This window comes from Barbus barbus (assembly GCF_936440315.1).
Source record: "Barbus barbus genome assembly, chromosome: 25".
Classification (NCBI taxonomy): Eukaryota; Metazoa; Chordata; class Actinopteri; order Cypriniformes; family Cyprinidae; genus Barbus; species Barbus barbus.
The window spans coordinates 18,323,275-18,339,312 of record NC_136753.1 but is presented as its reverse complement, the minus strand read 5'-3'; the positions used below and the strand labels follow the sequence as shown (position 1 = coordinate 18,339,312).

Sequence of the window (16,038 nt, the reverse complement as noted above, 5' to 3'; positions counted from 1 at the left end):
GCCTCAAGAGCTCTGAGGGTTTTGTAATTAGCTCAGCTAGCTTGAAATCTATGCTGGAGGGCACAACACCACAAGTCAGCACTAATCGGGGAGAGATTTAGAGCTGTCAGTCAAACATAAAACTGTTGCTCAGGATAACCCTGTCCCATCAGATTCAACTCTACCCAAGGTCACAACAAAATTGCACAGCATCGTGATGCGACATACTGTTTAACTCCTTCAAACCTGAAACCTGCCACCTCCGGTAAGCTCTTAAAGCGGTGTAAACAAAGAGTTGCTTATCTTGCTGCAGCTCCTGATGGCTTTAACTGTCTCCAGGAGTCCATTTGAGCAGCATGATGCTGCTTTCGGCCCATCTCCCTGATTACATTTCCCTGCACTGCGGCTTCCTGTCATGCTGGATGAACTTAAGAAATATTAATGGGCTCCATTGGGGAGATTGCCTTTGTGGGAGAGCAGGGGACCTGCTCCAAACTGTCACTCTGGCTAATTTCATTGCCTAGCCTTTTAGCCCATGGCAATGACAGAGCCTTGGCCAGCATGCTGTTGTGTGTATGTGTGGCTTTGTGCAACTGCTCCCTGGTTTCCTTCAGACCCCACCCTCCATATGCCTTAATGTAATCAGCCTGCCAGAACAGAGTTCAGCGCATCAGATAGCATTGTTTTTCAGTATTAAATACTTGTATGAGACTGAAACACACAGTCTACTTTTCCCCAAAGTATAGAGGGAAAAGTAGAAGATGCAGTGTAGTTACTCAGTCATTGTTTCAGGGTGGAATTGGTTGGTTATGTCTTGCTGTGACAAATGTCTGTATTTAAGGGTTTTGTTTTGTGATGATGGCCAGTTTATTATCCTGCTTATCATATGACTTAATACCAAAAATGTATTTTCTGTTTTTGTTGTTTTGTTGGTTGTTTAGGTTAGGGAAGGGTCCCATCTGAATGTCTGTGATTGCTGATACTGTACTGTCCCAACACTTCTCTTGTTTTTTTTTGTTTTTTTACCTGAGCTACTGTTTGTGCACCATTCTTCCACATACTGCACATTTCTTTATGAACTGTCTCTGAAAAGAAAAAAAAAAAAAAGTCAAATAAACAAAGAGCGCCAAATCATGGAAACTTCTAATACTGGCCATTTTAGTATCAGCGTAGTTTTTGATAAGTAGCCAATTATATAAACACGTGAAGTTTATTTATAATAAATTACAATTATATCAATAAATATTTCATTAAAATATACATATAAATCATGCATTATGCACATAAATACATCTGTACATCTGTCTGTAAAAAACATGGAATTCTTAGTCCCATCTGAATTGATACAAGAAACAACTTAGATATTATTTAGAAAACTAGTCCTGTTTAAACTGGGCTTTATCTAGCTCTTTGTGTTCTATACAGGTTCCTTGTTCATCCAATGGATGTTGCTGTTTATTGAATGACAGTTTTATAGAAACATCTCAAACTTGCTTTGATATAAACGTTTGTAGTTGTTCATGTAATTAATTTATTAGAAAAAAGCAAAGCAATCTTACAATAAAATGATTCAAAATAATTTAAAATGTTGTTATTAGAGATAGATAAGGGGAAAGTGTCTGGAGTAGAACTACTGAAATATGAATGGGGCAGTGGACAGCTCCAATGATTATAATCAGAGTATCTAGTTGTGTTGCACAATCACAGTGCACTTCTCGCTAGTGTAGAGATGAACTAAACCTAGGCTGTGCGCTGAAGCCTCCAAAGTACTGTCTCAAAAGTCTACATTGGGTTATTTTTTTAAAACATCCTCAGTATGGCTTTGCCTTATTTTTTTCTGTCTTCAGAGCAGAGCTACAGATAATAGGAATGAAGATTTCTATGGCACGCTCACCCTCCTGCCACTCATAACGCAGCTGGGTTCAGTTCCCCTGAACACTATCACACATACATACCATACAGATATCAGACAGCGCTGCTTTGCTCCACAACTAATCAGATTTGGCAACGAGTGTAGATATTCACTTCATCTTACACATAAGCTAACAAGATTTAGTCCATCTACCGTGCTTGAAGGCTGATGCATCTATACCTGAGTTCAGTCAGAGCAGTGGGAATGCACTGATGAGCACTTCAGGCTTGTTATGGAGAGAGAGAGAGAGGAGATGGTTACAGAGGACAAGAGAGAAGGAGAGATGCACTTTTTCTGACAGCACAGGGGAAAGTGATCTCAAGTTGACATGAAAAGCAGGAAAACTGCCATATATGAAGCCTCCAGGCGTATCAGGCTGGTATCGGTGGAGTTGCTAATTAAAAAGTAGGCTCGTGTTTTGCTAAGGCTGCACTTTGAGAAGTTGCTGTGTTAATATTCTGCAGATGGGTCAGGAGGACGTGAAGGTTGCCTGGCTCAGTCTTCCACCGATGTGGGGAGACAGATGTCTCACAGACACGCTCTGAATACAGCTACAGCTCACTCTGTCCTCATAATTTTCCCTGCTGTTCCTCTCCTGCTCAGTACACTGTTGAATTTGTTCTGTTGTCTAATATGTTCTTTCTCCACTTTTGTCCAGTATCCCTGCAGTACTAAGAGCTGATTTCAGTGTGAGGCTAAAGGTTTTTTTTTGTGCACTTGAAATGAGTTGTACTCTCAGCCAGAGATTGGACTGAAACAAGAATCATTCTGAACCAACATGTCTTTAACAGTCCATTGACAGCCACAATTAGAAGCATTGCTATCACATCTGTGACCCTGGACTACAAAACCTGTTATGCATTACTTATACACCACCTGAAAGCTGAATAAATACAATATTTAATACAACTATTTGAAAATGGAATCTGAGGGTGCAAAAAAAATCTAAATGTTGAGAAATTTGTCTTCAAAGCTGTCCAAATGAAGTCCTTAGCAAAGCATATTACTAATCAAAAATGAAAGTTTTGATATATTTATGGTAGGAAATTTGCAAAATATCTTCATGGAACATAAGATATTGATTTTTGGCGTAAAAGAAAAATCGATAATTTTGACCCATACAATGTGTTTTTGGCGATTGCTACAAATATACCCATGCTACTTATGACTGGTTTTGTGGTCCAGGGTCACATTTGAGAGGCTGTATTGTATTGTGTATGTGTAACAGCTGTTATAGATATAGATCTTAATAGGTAGTTATATTATAAAGACAAATTATAAATTAGCCATGTTTTGCATAACCACAAAGGAAACAATACAAAAATACAGCCTAGCCCTAATGTATCATGTTAATATGAAGGACTCTTCTGTAATGGATTTGAGTTACGTATTGCATTGTTATTTGAGGAATGAAGGAAGTGGTCATAAACCTCATGGAAAGGTACTGAAATTTTTTTTTGCCAGGGCATTATACATTTTTCCTCTTTTTGTTTTTTTCTTACTGTGCACTTGAAAAGCTCTACCAGCTACCTCAGGGCTCGCAAGATCGCTAGCCCGACGTCCTGGGGCTATTGTGTTTTCCAGTCGGGCTACCAAAATGAATCGCTGCCCTGCCCGACGGGCTACCTTAAATACAGGGCTTCCACTCAATGTTCCCTCTAAGCTGAGCATGCGCGCGACCGCGCTCTTCTTCCGCCGCGGCCGTGCAGAAGAAATGAGTGAGTGAGTGAAGTGACATTCAGCCAAGTATGGTGACCCATACTCGGAATTCGTGCTCTGCATTTAACCCATCCAACGTGCACACACACAGCAGTGAACACACACACACCGTGAACACACACCCGGAGCAGTGGGCAGCCATTTTATGCTGCAGCGCCCGGGGAGCAGTTGGGGGTTCGGTGCCTTGCTCAAGGGCACCTCAGTCGTGGTATTGAGGGTGGAGAGAGCGCTGGACATTCACTCCCCCCACCTACAATTCCTGCTGGCCCGAGACTCGAACCCGCAACCTTCGGATTACAAGTCCGACTCTCTAACCATTAGGCCACAACTTCCCCAATAATAATGTGCCTCGCGCACACAAAAATGAGTTGGGAAGCCATTTGATTGACTGCTGCCAGTAAAAGGGAAAGAATAGCAATGCTCGGGCAAACTGCTATCGAGCTGATGTCACGACAGAGTTAGAACCGGTGAATGTGGTTTACAGGTTTCATAGAAAGAGAACGATATGCACCAAATGAGTCGCTGTAGAAACTGAATACTTCAATGGTTGTGGTGCGCTCAACACGAGAGACGACGCAAATGCAATGACATGTGAAATAAAACGTCCTCATGTATTAAAGAAGAGTGGCTTGATTAAGTGCTGGAAATAGCGGAGGATGGGCAAAGAACGGTAACAAAACTCTGAAACATGTACAGTCACACAACAGTATTGTACAAACAGAAGTGTACTGTTACAGTACACTTCTGATTTCAATGCTGAGCTATTTGAAAGTGACAGCTAAGCCAGATGAAAAAAAAACATGGTGTCAACAGAATGTGCTCACTACCAAACGCTTGCTTTGTGTAACTGAATGAGTTGAATCTGTAAGGATCAGTACGGCATGTGGCCCCTGCCCGTACACCCACACTGTTAATGGATGGTGGGCCCTGTAAACACATGCCATAATTGAGTTTAATGACTTATCTAAAAGCCATTGTTTGAGTTGGCTATTTATCTGTCAAGAATGCTAATGTGCTGCTCAGATTTTGTTTTGATTGAAAGATTTAACTCTCTACACTAGGCTTGCTGCGATGAGACGGTGTTGGCGGTGATACTGGTGTTAAGCTGCAACACTGGTTACGTCACTTGCCCACCGTGGCACCGTCCCTCACCATCATTTAGATTTTTTTAATAGTAATAAAATCATTTAGTTCAGTTAGAGAACAGACATTACAATTAAAACTGAACGTGGCTGCTCAGTGAAGCACACTGAACGAACAACAGTCGCGCATCACAGATCAGATTTCATTTATCACATGAGAGTGAGTCGAGCTGACTGACAAGAAGAGTGAGGTGAGATAGACAAGACGATAGCAGAAGAGTTTCAAAACCAAATGGAAAAGCGCCTGTTTTAAAATTATTTTGTATTTTGAAAAGCCTGTTGACCTGCCATTTATCTAAGGTGATATTGGAAGTTTTTTCATTTCTCATTTATTTGGTTCCACAGTATTTGCTGATTTTTATTTTATTTAAACTGTGATATTTTCCACATTATTTTACATCAAGGTGTATGCAGTCCATGCCTCCAAACTTTCTTAATTGCTAATAAACGTTCTACGTTTTATAATTATTTGTTCCTCAGTCTTTACCGATTTTCAGTTGTTAGTTTATATTAGGCATATAGCATGGTGTATTTTTATTTGTTTTGTTAATAAAAGTTATGTTTTACGTTGTATTTTGTTGTTGCTTAAATTGAATTCAAGCAATTGATGCCGAATTGCCGCTAATTTAAAAGTGAAAGTAAAATGCGCACGGTGCTTTTACAAGCTATTTAAAAGCAGAGGGAAAGAGGGAAAACTCAAGCAAACTAAAAACAAACAACTGCTTGAGGCCGAATTGCCGCTAATTTGAAAGTGAAAGTAAATCACACACAAATTTATAAATTTAAATTTAATCAAACATATTTCTAGTTAGGGATGTGCATCTAACATCAGTGTTGTAATGGGGAGAAAAAATGAAAATTTGATTGGCTTCAGTACAGTAACTATAACAGCGCTATTATTATTTAAACATTTTATCTTCATAGATCACTGTTTCTCAAACACAGTGTTTTAATTTAAGAGTTTGTGCATTGAATATTTGCACTAGAGAGGAGATTGACTATGGACGACAGATGGAATGGCCTTATTCTGTCTGTCCTTTCTGTCCCGTGGGTCTTCCAGACCTGAATCAGTTGTCTTTTCTCAGTCCAGCTAACAGTAGGCATGCACTGCTCGAAGGTAAATCTAGCTGTGTGTAACATTGGTTCAAGTTTGCCATCTAGTGGTATTTCTTTTTGCCTTCTATATGTGTGGTTTTATACAGGCCATTGTGTCACTTAATCTTTAGTTGAATCATATTGAATATAACACTGAGTGATAAAGAGAAAAGTCTGTTCAATCAAGTTCAGTCAAGCTAAACTATGTAAATATGGCTCATACCATGTGACCAGAGTTGAATTGTGGTGGTTGAATTGTGCCACCTGGTGGATGGTTTAGAGTCTGCATCAAATTGAGGTTTCTATTATATAGTTTACAAGTTCTGTTATTTGTGTAATATTTGTGACCCAGACGTCGTAGAATTTGATTCAGAATTCATCTTTTTTTCTTCTCTTTCTTTATTTCAGAAGGAGCTGAGTCTTCCCAGAAGAGGCAGTTTGTAAGTGCTCAAATTTCTTATTTTTCTTGTGGATAGAGAAATCCATGGTCTATTGTGAATAATCAGACCGTGGGAAATTATATTACAAATGTTGTGAAGAGGATGCTATGCCCATTCAGCAAAGAGATGTTTAGTTATGATCACCTATACTAATGACACTTTTAGGACATCCTATGTGTGATTTAAATCTGTTTTAAAAGAGTACGGTGGGGAAAATACAGGAAACATTTGTGTGAAATGTTTTATTGTTATTAAACAATAGAAAGCTAAATACAGTAAAAAGGAATTAAAGGACTGAATAATTCAGGTATGTATTATTCATGTTGCAGTTACTTTGTTTTGCTTGTGACAAGTTCAAAGTAACAGATTTGATTGGCAAATATTAAGGAAATATTATCATGTATAATTCAACACAACACTGCTGCAATTGTGAGATTAGCATTACAGAATCATGACTGATAACCTCTTAACCTTTAGAGAAAACCGAAATATTTTCAGTCATTTATTTCAGACTAGCTTTAAAGCCTTCCTACATCTGTATATTGCCTGGTAATGCTGCATGTTTAATATTTCACACACTGCTGTATTAGTAGGGTTAGCATTCCTACTAGATCACAGTGTCAACACTGTTTACTGCACATGGACAGGATCACGGGGGTCGTAGGTGACTGGTAGGGCAGTGACAGGCAGATTACTGAAGGCCTTTTCTGACAGCTGAGTATTTTGGTTCCTGTTCTGACACACCTATCTATATCTTCCTTTCTATTTATTTTTAACCTAGTGCCAGCAAAGAATGTGCTCTTTACAGCCAATCATAAGAAAGCACAATATCAGCATCATGTGATTTAGTGGATGGCAGACAATATTTTGGTGTAGTATTGAGAGCTGCAAAGGCAGTGTGAGCAAACCGTTGTTGTGTTCTTTCTTATACACATTCAGGGTTTTATCGCCTTTGTATAGCTCAGAGTGACTGGCAGGGGTGGGCAGAATGCAGGCTTTTGTGAGGGTTCACGGAATTTGTTCCACCCGCCACGGGATTACAGGACTTAATCGAATCAAACCCTCTATTCAGCCACACTGCTTGTTGGAGAAATCTCATTTTAGCACTCATTCATTTAGGGTTTTGGTACCTTGTGACTCACCCTCTCATATCTCCTTCTTTTCCATCTCACCTTTTCACTTGGTGTGGGAACTCTGTAAAGAGGAAATTAAATGATTTCTTCTGTAATTATTTACTCACACTCATGTCAGTCAAAACTGATTTTATTCTCTGAAACACAAAAGATGTATAATCGAACATTCTGCTTTTGTCCACACGATTAAAGCAACTTTATGAACTTTGTCAAGTTCAAAGGATGAAAGAGCACCATGAGGGTTACGTTTTATGTTATCTAATGCCCGGTAATCTATAAAAACATTAATAATAATAACAATTATTATTAACATTAATAATGAATAAAAATAATAAATTAACACTGTTAAATGTAATCTTAAGCACATCTCATTTTGAGGATACATTTTTCATACTGCATATAATATGGGTCTGACAGAGCAAAATTAGTGTAAAAGAAAATCGTAAGAATTAATCATGACAGAATTTCGTTTTTTAGTTTTTTTAAGTGAACTATCCTTTTATGCATACACGTAAGAGCTGTAGCTCTTGTCTCCGTGTAATTGCATTAGGCTTTCTTGCAGCAGTGTGTGTCAATGTTGAATTGGTCAGGCTTAAAGTTTGTGTTGGTGTTTCTCTGCTCTCTGATCCTGCCTATTGTCTCCTTGGGGCTACATTTAGCCAAAAGCATTCACCTGTGGATTGGACACTGATATTCTCTTGGTTTCCAGAACTGTGTGTACAGAGATGGGCCGGTGTGAGGTAGGGGCAACAGCTGCACCTCTTCCCCAGGGTCTTGTGATATCACGAGAATGCCCTCTCCCTCATTACTCGGTGTGTTTGTGTGTCTCTGACTGTCTTGCCAACATATACACACACACACTATCAGTCGAGTTCGGAGGGGAGTGAAACTTCTTCTAATTTGCCTTTAATTTAGATCGTCACGCTCTTCACATTCTCTTTGCGTATCATGTTACTTCACAGCCCTCAGACAGACAGAATGCTCCTGGATACAGATTTAGAGGATTTTCGTTTAACAACAAATACTGTCATGACCTCAGTTAACACAGAAGTGGATACTCCGGCCGTGGACAAGCTGAGACACATCGTGATCTGACAGTTGATGGTTCTGAAAATGGTTCTTACTCATGAAAATGAAGAAAAGAAAGGAAAGACTTGGAGCCCCCAACCTACACTTACAGTAAGAGTTGATTTAGATCTTGTGGTAGGGCTGCACAATTTGGCAAACAAAATTTGTATTTATATTTTAGAAATATGAACATTAAATTTTTTTATTGTTTTATTATTACTATTCACTGTAAAAAATGAGTAATAAAAATATAATAATAATTTAATTTTAATGTACATCTGTGTAAATACAGTACTAATATTTATGACTGTCTTAATTGATCTATTTTCAAATGTTAAACCATCAAGTTTTTAATTTTGGCAAGAAGCTGCAGGGAGCTCTTAAAGCTTTTATTTTGTTGACAGTAGCTGGTTTATAAGCACTTCTCATTACATGTAAGGAAAGCATTTAATAAGCGACTCAAACTCAGAGCAGATGAGTTGATTTTGAGCATCATTTACTGCAAACCAAGCCAATCTGAGACATTGAAAACACTGGATCATGAGCTACTCGGATGTAAAAGAATACAGTGCCTTGCATCACTTTAAAACACACAGCACATACAGTATATTAATTTATTTAAATCACAGCATCTGCTATTTGATATGCACACTAAGCCATATCGCAATTTGTTTTATTTTGATTAATCATGCAGCCCTGGTATAAACCCACAAATTCTGCTTGTGTTTGTTTACAGAAGCTTAATTCTTTCCTTATTCTTAAACTTTTACTTGAATCCAGCTAACTGTCACTCATTTTGTAATGCATGAATTTTATGCGTTGAGGTTTCTAAACATGACCACAGCATTAGCTTTACACAAACAGACCGCAGACTCTGACCCCCTTGACGGTTAAGCACTAGGTTTCCCCTCTCTCAGTCTGTCTGGGAACCCGATACCTGCTTTCCCCTCATGCTCTGAGTAGTGGCTGAATTTCTAGCTCTCGTCTGGTTGATTGACAGCCACAGTGTGTAGCTCAGTTTACAGCCTCCAAACACAACCCATCAGAATGGCAGAAAGATTCAAGCAAAGGGAAGTTTTTACTCAGCAGAGTTTGTGTGTTTGTGCATGATTCAATCATGTCAAAGACCAGCTTTTGCCAGGTCAGCTTCTTTTACCCCCTCCACTCCACTCTGAGAGCACATCTGTGTCTTGGCTGGCTGAAACAGCTCCCTGTCTAGCATGATGGCATACTTTCAATTCCAGACTGAGTTCCCCTTAGTTTTTAGAACTCGGTTGGTTTTTATCCATTTACTTTATTACATTAACCTCTGCTTTCAAAAATAAGGCTTAAGGCTAATCTCAGGCTGATGATATACGAGGCAAAAAAAAATTTGAGCAATTTTGCCAGACAGAATTTTTTTCGAGCAATGTTGCTTGACCACTTTCCCATTGAGAAAAGGTAACAAATTCTATCTGGATACCTTAGCTCGGTCATGGGCCCTGTGGTTGCCCGTTGCCTGGCAACATTGCTCAAAAAGTTGCCCAGTGTATCATCAGCCTCAGACTAAAATGCATATTTTCTCAACTGAAAATAACTTGCACTGACATATGTTAAAATATGTCAGTGCCATTGTTTTGTCTCAAGATTTATTTATTTTTTCTTAGGCATTTTTATAAAAGCTGCTTAAATATCCTAATTTAAAGGTGCCATAGAATGGAAAACTGTATTTACCTTGGCATAGTTGAATAATAACAGTTCTGTACATGGAAATGACATGCAGTGAGCCTCAAACACCATTGTTTCCTCCTTATGTAAATCTTGTGAATAAAAAAGACCACTGAAAAATAGGTGAATCAGAACATAACACCGACTGTGACATAGCAGTCGTGATCATTAATAGTTATGCCCCCAACATTTGCATATACACGCCCATGTTCTAGGCCAGCCGGACCTGCCTAGCCGAATCATCAGAAGTTCTACAGGTATTGTCACGAAACAAGCGAGGACAACAGCGAAAATGGCAGATCATGGAAATGAATGTTATGTTCCAGGCTGTGCAGGAGATGTGAAGTGCAGGGATGGGTTGGTGTCTGTATTTAGAAAGGCATGGAAAGCAAATAACGTGTTCTAATAAAATAGCTCCCTGATGCCCTCATTTTATATACAGTATAATTACCCGACAGTATAACTGCGAGAGAAAATATTGAAATATATATTTTCCTCCCTGTGTTTCCTTCTTGCTGTGTGAGCTACTGAAATAAGCCACCCTGTGAAACAGCCAATTAGAGCAGAGCTCAACATTGAGCCGCACTGTGAAACAGCCAATCAGAGCAGAGCACAGCATTATTATTCATGACCCTTCCAAATAAGCCAATAACAGACCATTCAACCCTAGGGAGAAATCCTAGGGTTGTAAATTGTTTTGCATTTTGATGTATTCCTGTATTACTCTGTCATACTACTATTAACACACTATAACACTATAACAGTTTCATTCTAGTAGACTGACAACATATTGTTCATATTTTAGTGATGGGTTGTATTTTTTGCATGAAATCTGTTTTCCAACTTATCGTATTCTAGCTTCATTTATATATTCAACAGTTCCTTAGGCCAACACACAAAGATTTATGGCTTGCACAGTAAATAGAAAACATCTTTTTGTTAGTTGCATTGTGCTGTAATGTCACTATTGTGTGAATAAGGCTAAATAGTGAGAAGTAGATATAAATTAATCATCCAAATAGCCAGTTACAGTCAGAACTGTGGTATGGTTGTATAAAGACCTTTTGTGTTTGGGGGGGGCAAGATTCTGCCCCTCAACTGTGTATGTCCCATTTTGTGGAAGTTTTGATGTTGGAGAATGGAGTCTCTCCTTTCTCTCTGCTTGAGAATGTTGCCTAAAGGGAACAGAGGTAGACCCTGAAATAACTGTCATCCTATCCTAGTGCCAACCAGCTTTAGCTTGAGTGTGCGTGTGCTGAACTGCTGAAACGGCCTGTCAGCAGCATCTCTCAGGAATACCAGGGCAACTGACTCTCATACAAAGAGCTCAAAACAGGATCTTGTTTTACCACATGCTTTCTTAGAGTCTGTAGACATGGAACTGAGAGGTAGGAAAAGTTTAATTCACAGTGTTTGAAGTGTGGATATACACTGAGACAGAATATTTGACGGTGTGATATTAAGCCTTTGCCTTGGTCATGTTTATGAACTGCCGTAGGTCATCCTGCCTTTCCTTGCCCTTCACAAGGACAAACACTCAAAGCTTTTCTTTTTTTTTTTACCACTCACATTACTCCTTGCTCTCCTCTCTTGCCGTATTCACTTAAAAGAATCTGGCCAACTGCTCAGTACCGTTGTCATGGCAACAGCAGCCTCCTGCAGCATCTCCTCTCCCCTACCACCTCCCCATCTGCTCTCATCCTCCCGTCCCTGGGTGGACCCGAGGGGCCTGCGTCCGCCCCTGTCCTTGCCCCCAGCGCCAACCCCTTCTTGTGGAGGTAAGGTTATGATGTTAGAGTGCACTTGCACTTGCTCCTGATCCAACCTCCTTTTCAACAGCATGCTGTATAACTATGTGCGGTTCCTGTTTCATCTAATTGGTTTTCCTAATAGGGTGATATGGTTTAGTGGATAAATGCTCATGGCAGGTGACTGAAGGCTGCATGTACCTGCATTGTGCCTTCAGCACTGTGCTCTTGAACAATGCACTTAACCCCAGGTTACTCAAAGGGATTGTTTATGATATAAATATACTATGTCTCTTTTGATTAAAGCATAAAAGAGTTTTTCCTGTGTGGACCCTTTTCTCAAGACTGTGATGACGCGTTTCAACGGTCATAAGCTTCATAACTGCTCTAATATAAAGTTTTTTTATATTTATATATATATTTTTTTAAATTGTATGTACATTTATAACACTATACATCGTATTATCACATCTGCATCAAATTACAAAAAAAAAACGAGTTAACGCAAATGCGTGGGTGTTTCTATGCATCTATGGGGGTGACGGTAAATTTGACATCGTTCTCTCTTCCGTCTGCCGGGAATGGGAATGCAAAAATTATATATTTGTGGTACTTTCCCATTTACTGCTCTCGAAGTTTACCCAACTATGACGACTTCCTTTGCTGAGCAACCCGGAAAAATTCTAAATGTCTATTGGTTACTTAGTTGTTAATAACCGTAGGCTGATTATTCTGTCTGGGCCAGTTTCTGCTACTATGGATGGATGGATATTTGCTTGTGAAATGGTTTAAGATTTTGGGTATTTTGGGCTTTTTTAAATCTAGTGCAGTACAATCAGGCGATATATTTATTGTTTATGTTATATTCAAATTATTTTGTTGACAATATACAAGCAACATTGCAGTGATTTCAATTTTCAAACATTAATGTTTTTATATGAAACTGAAAAAAAGCACAAATGTCAGGATATGCCAAAACCCTTTCGGGGCCCAAAAACACCCTCAAAGCTTCCTTGTGTTCATTTAGTGAAGAAGTCAGTGGAAAACATAACTTTATGGTTTTTACCTAGATTTTTGTCGATTTGTCTAGATCATTTTTTTGTTAAAGATTTGAATCTATTAGGCTACCGAAATAATAAAGTTGCAACATTACTTAGTCATAATATTTTAAGAATCAACTCATGATGTTGCTTTTATGGGAATACAGTATGATTTAACTAATTAATCATATGCATTTATTGTATTGATGAAACTGCTGCCTCAGTGGCCTGTTGCTTGGCTTGTTTTTATTTAACTTTGAAGTAAAGCATAGGCAGGATTTTTTTTTTTTTACGTATAAAGTCTTGTGCTCAGCAAAGCTGCATCTGTTTATCAAAAATACAATAAAATAGGAATATTGTGAAATATAATTGAAATAGAAATGAACAATTTACAAGCAACTTACAATCCTTGTTCAATAATAGTATGAATTCCTTTATTGACCCCAAACATTTGAATGATAATGTATTTATTAGCATTATTGCCTAGCCTTATTGAGCAAATATACTTGCCAATAAGCTTTGATATGGTTTGTGAAAGCCCTGCTCATTAACAAGAGTGTGTGTACCTGTGTGTGTGTGTGTCCAAAGCCTGTGGAGCATAATGAGAGTGATTCTGCACTAATGAGCTGCTCTGGAATGTCAGAACACCATGTTCTGTCCCAATTGACTCTGTGTGTGTGTATGTGTGTGTTCACCTTGATCCCTCACTGATCTCTTGTTTGATGACACAAATTGCTGAGCACAGTCTGCTCTCGGTCGTTTTTAACTTGTGGGTTAAGAATATCTTCGTTCACAATGTAGGACCACAATGTGTGCATGTCTTTTGCATTGCAAGGTCACATTTTAGGATATTTAGAGAGCACAGTGATCATCAAGATCAACGTGGAAACTCTGACCTTCCATTCACATTCAGTAAAGCTTGAGGAAATCATTACAGTCTGCTTAGTTTTTTTTCATGCACAACTGTTTTCTTGCCTTCCTTTGGCCTGTCTTCCTCTATTGATCGTGATCACAATAATAGAAAATGTGCTCAAAATTATTTTCCTTTCCCTTGAAGCCTCATTTCCCCTGTGTATTGATTTAATGCACCAGACACCATTTCCCATTTCTAAAAGATGTTATCGTATGAGTGGAAAGGCTGTGTTTTGCAGTTCCCCACAGGTTTAGACCTACAGAGAAGCTGCAGGAAATCAAGTCTTAAAACCTTTCAGAGCTCAACTCAACATGACATCCAAGAGAGAGGCAGGGAACTGTTCCAAAAGCTTCTTCTTATTTCCTTTCTCCATCGCTGGGTCAGTGGTTCAGAATTTGCATAAGTCTGTATTTATTTGCTACAAGTATGCTGCTACAGGTACGTTTCATTTCCTATTGGTTCTTTGTAACCTTGTTGTAGACTTGACAAATCACTTCCATTAGTTTTATTAATAAAATATCTTGGAAGTAAATTCATTATGGGACAGATACTTTGCCTTAATAGTCGGATAGTGAGAAAAAAGAAAATATGTATTAAAACAAAAGATGCATTGATAATCGTTTTATTATCGAATAAAAATAAATAAATAAAAATGAAACAAATTATTAAGGTGCATTCAGACAGAATTTCCATCATGCTGACTTTTAGCATTTAAAAAAAATGTTTTTTAAAGCACACAAACAACAATAAACCTGGTAATTACCTGCTCATTGAGCATTAATCTGCTTTTGTCTACTGTTTTTGCACTAGTACTGAAAATGCAAATGTTACATTTACGAATTAACTACATATTGGTAGATATTTCATACTGGTATTAGCCATTATTTATTGGCAGCGGCTATTTGCACTAAGTGCAAATAGCGATGGATTCTATTTACACTAAGTGCAAATAGCAATAGATGCTATTTACACTGTTGAAATAGCAAGATTTTCTGCTATTTATACTACTTATTGCAAATAGTGGCAATTATCTGCACCTCAGTTTTGTAGTACATTATAAAACAGTTTGCAATAATAACGTACTGAGTGTAAATTATAATTTTAATTCAAATTTATTAAATGGATGCCACCTTATTGGGACAATAAAGCCCTCCCTACACCTACCCTAACCCTACCCGATACTTTATTTTCAACTTTTTGATTATTTCCTTCATTTTTATTGAAAATAAATGCCTTTCTGATGCGATATGAGATTTGAAAAGGGAGAAAAAAATGTTTGGCAAAAGGTGGGCTCGAACTCTGGTCGATCGCGTCAAAATGCATGCGCCTTACCATCTACGCCACTGAAACTGATGTTAAACTAAAACTCTTTTTTTAATGTTGACTAACTCAATCACACGTTAGTGGGCGGAGTTAGTGTAAATAGCCTTTGCCAACAAGATGGGCTATTTGCACTTAGTGTAAATAGACACTCCGTTATTTATTTGATTGAAATATTCATTTATGTTACATAGGCGTAGATTTGTTATATAATAAAACTAGACATTATAAAATGTGTGTGTATATATATATATATATATATATATATATACATATATATATATATATATATATATATATATATATATATATTGAATATATATACATTTTTATATTTACATTTTTTATTATTTATTTATTTAATTACTTATTTTTTTATTTAAAAAGTTACTGCCATTGCTCTGATTAGGTAAATATTGGGAACCAATAACATAAGAGCTTTCATCCAATTTGAAATGCATACACATTTCATCCATCCGCCCGCTATGGAAACATTGTAGGAATGCTTCTTACTTGACTCCACCTATATTTAGCTATAACCACTTCTCGTTACCTGTATTTTTGGCTAGTGACAATACAATGAGCTCAAGGGAGGCCAAAGAGGTGCTGCCTTCCTGTGAGCCTTAATCAGTTGGTGTCACTGTTGGACTGTTTGTTTTAGCAAAATGAGTGTTTCATACTTCTGTTTTGTAAAATGTAGTTTTATTTATACATTTTTAAATTTTATTTTATTTTTGATTTTTTGCAGAAGCCAAAAAAAAACCTTGCTTCCGCAGAGAAAATACCGTCAAATATAAAATGTCAGCACTGTTGCCTGCTGTT

General features: G+C 37.9%; 1 protein-coding gene across 1 annotated transcript in view; it reads left to right on the top strand.

Annotated features, from left to right (window-relative positions):
* Nucleotides 1-16,038, top strand: part of LOC306845392 (microtubule-associated serine/threonine-protein kinase 2-like) — a gene marked incomplete at its 5' end in the record, with an annotated part of 129,825 nt that overhangs the window by 73,590 nt on the left and 40,197 nt on the right. Inside the window, one exon of the mRNA XM_079378168.1 lies at nt 6,256-6,287. Coding sequence (XP_079234294.1) covers nt 6,256-6,287 — 32 coding nt within the window. The remainder of the gene's footprint in view (nt 1-6,255; nt 6,288-16,038) is intronic.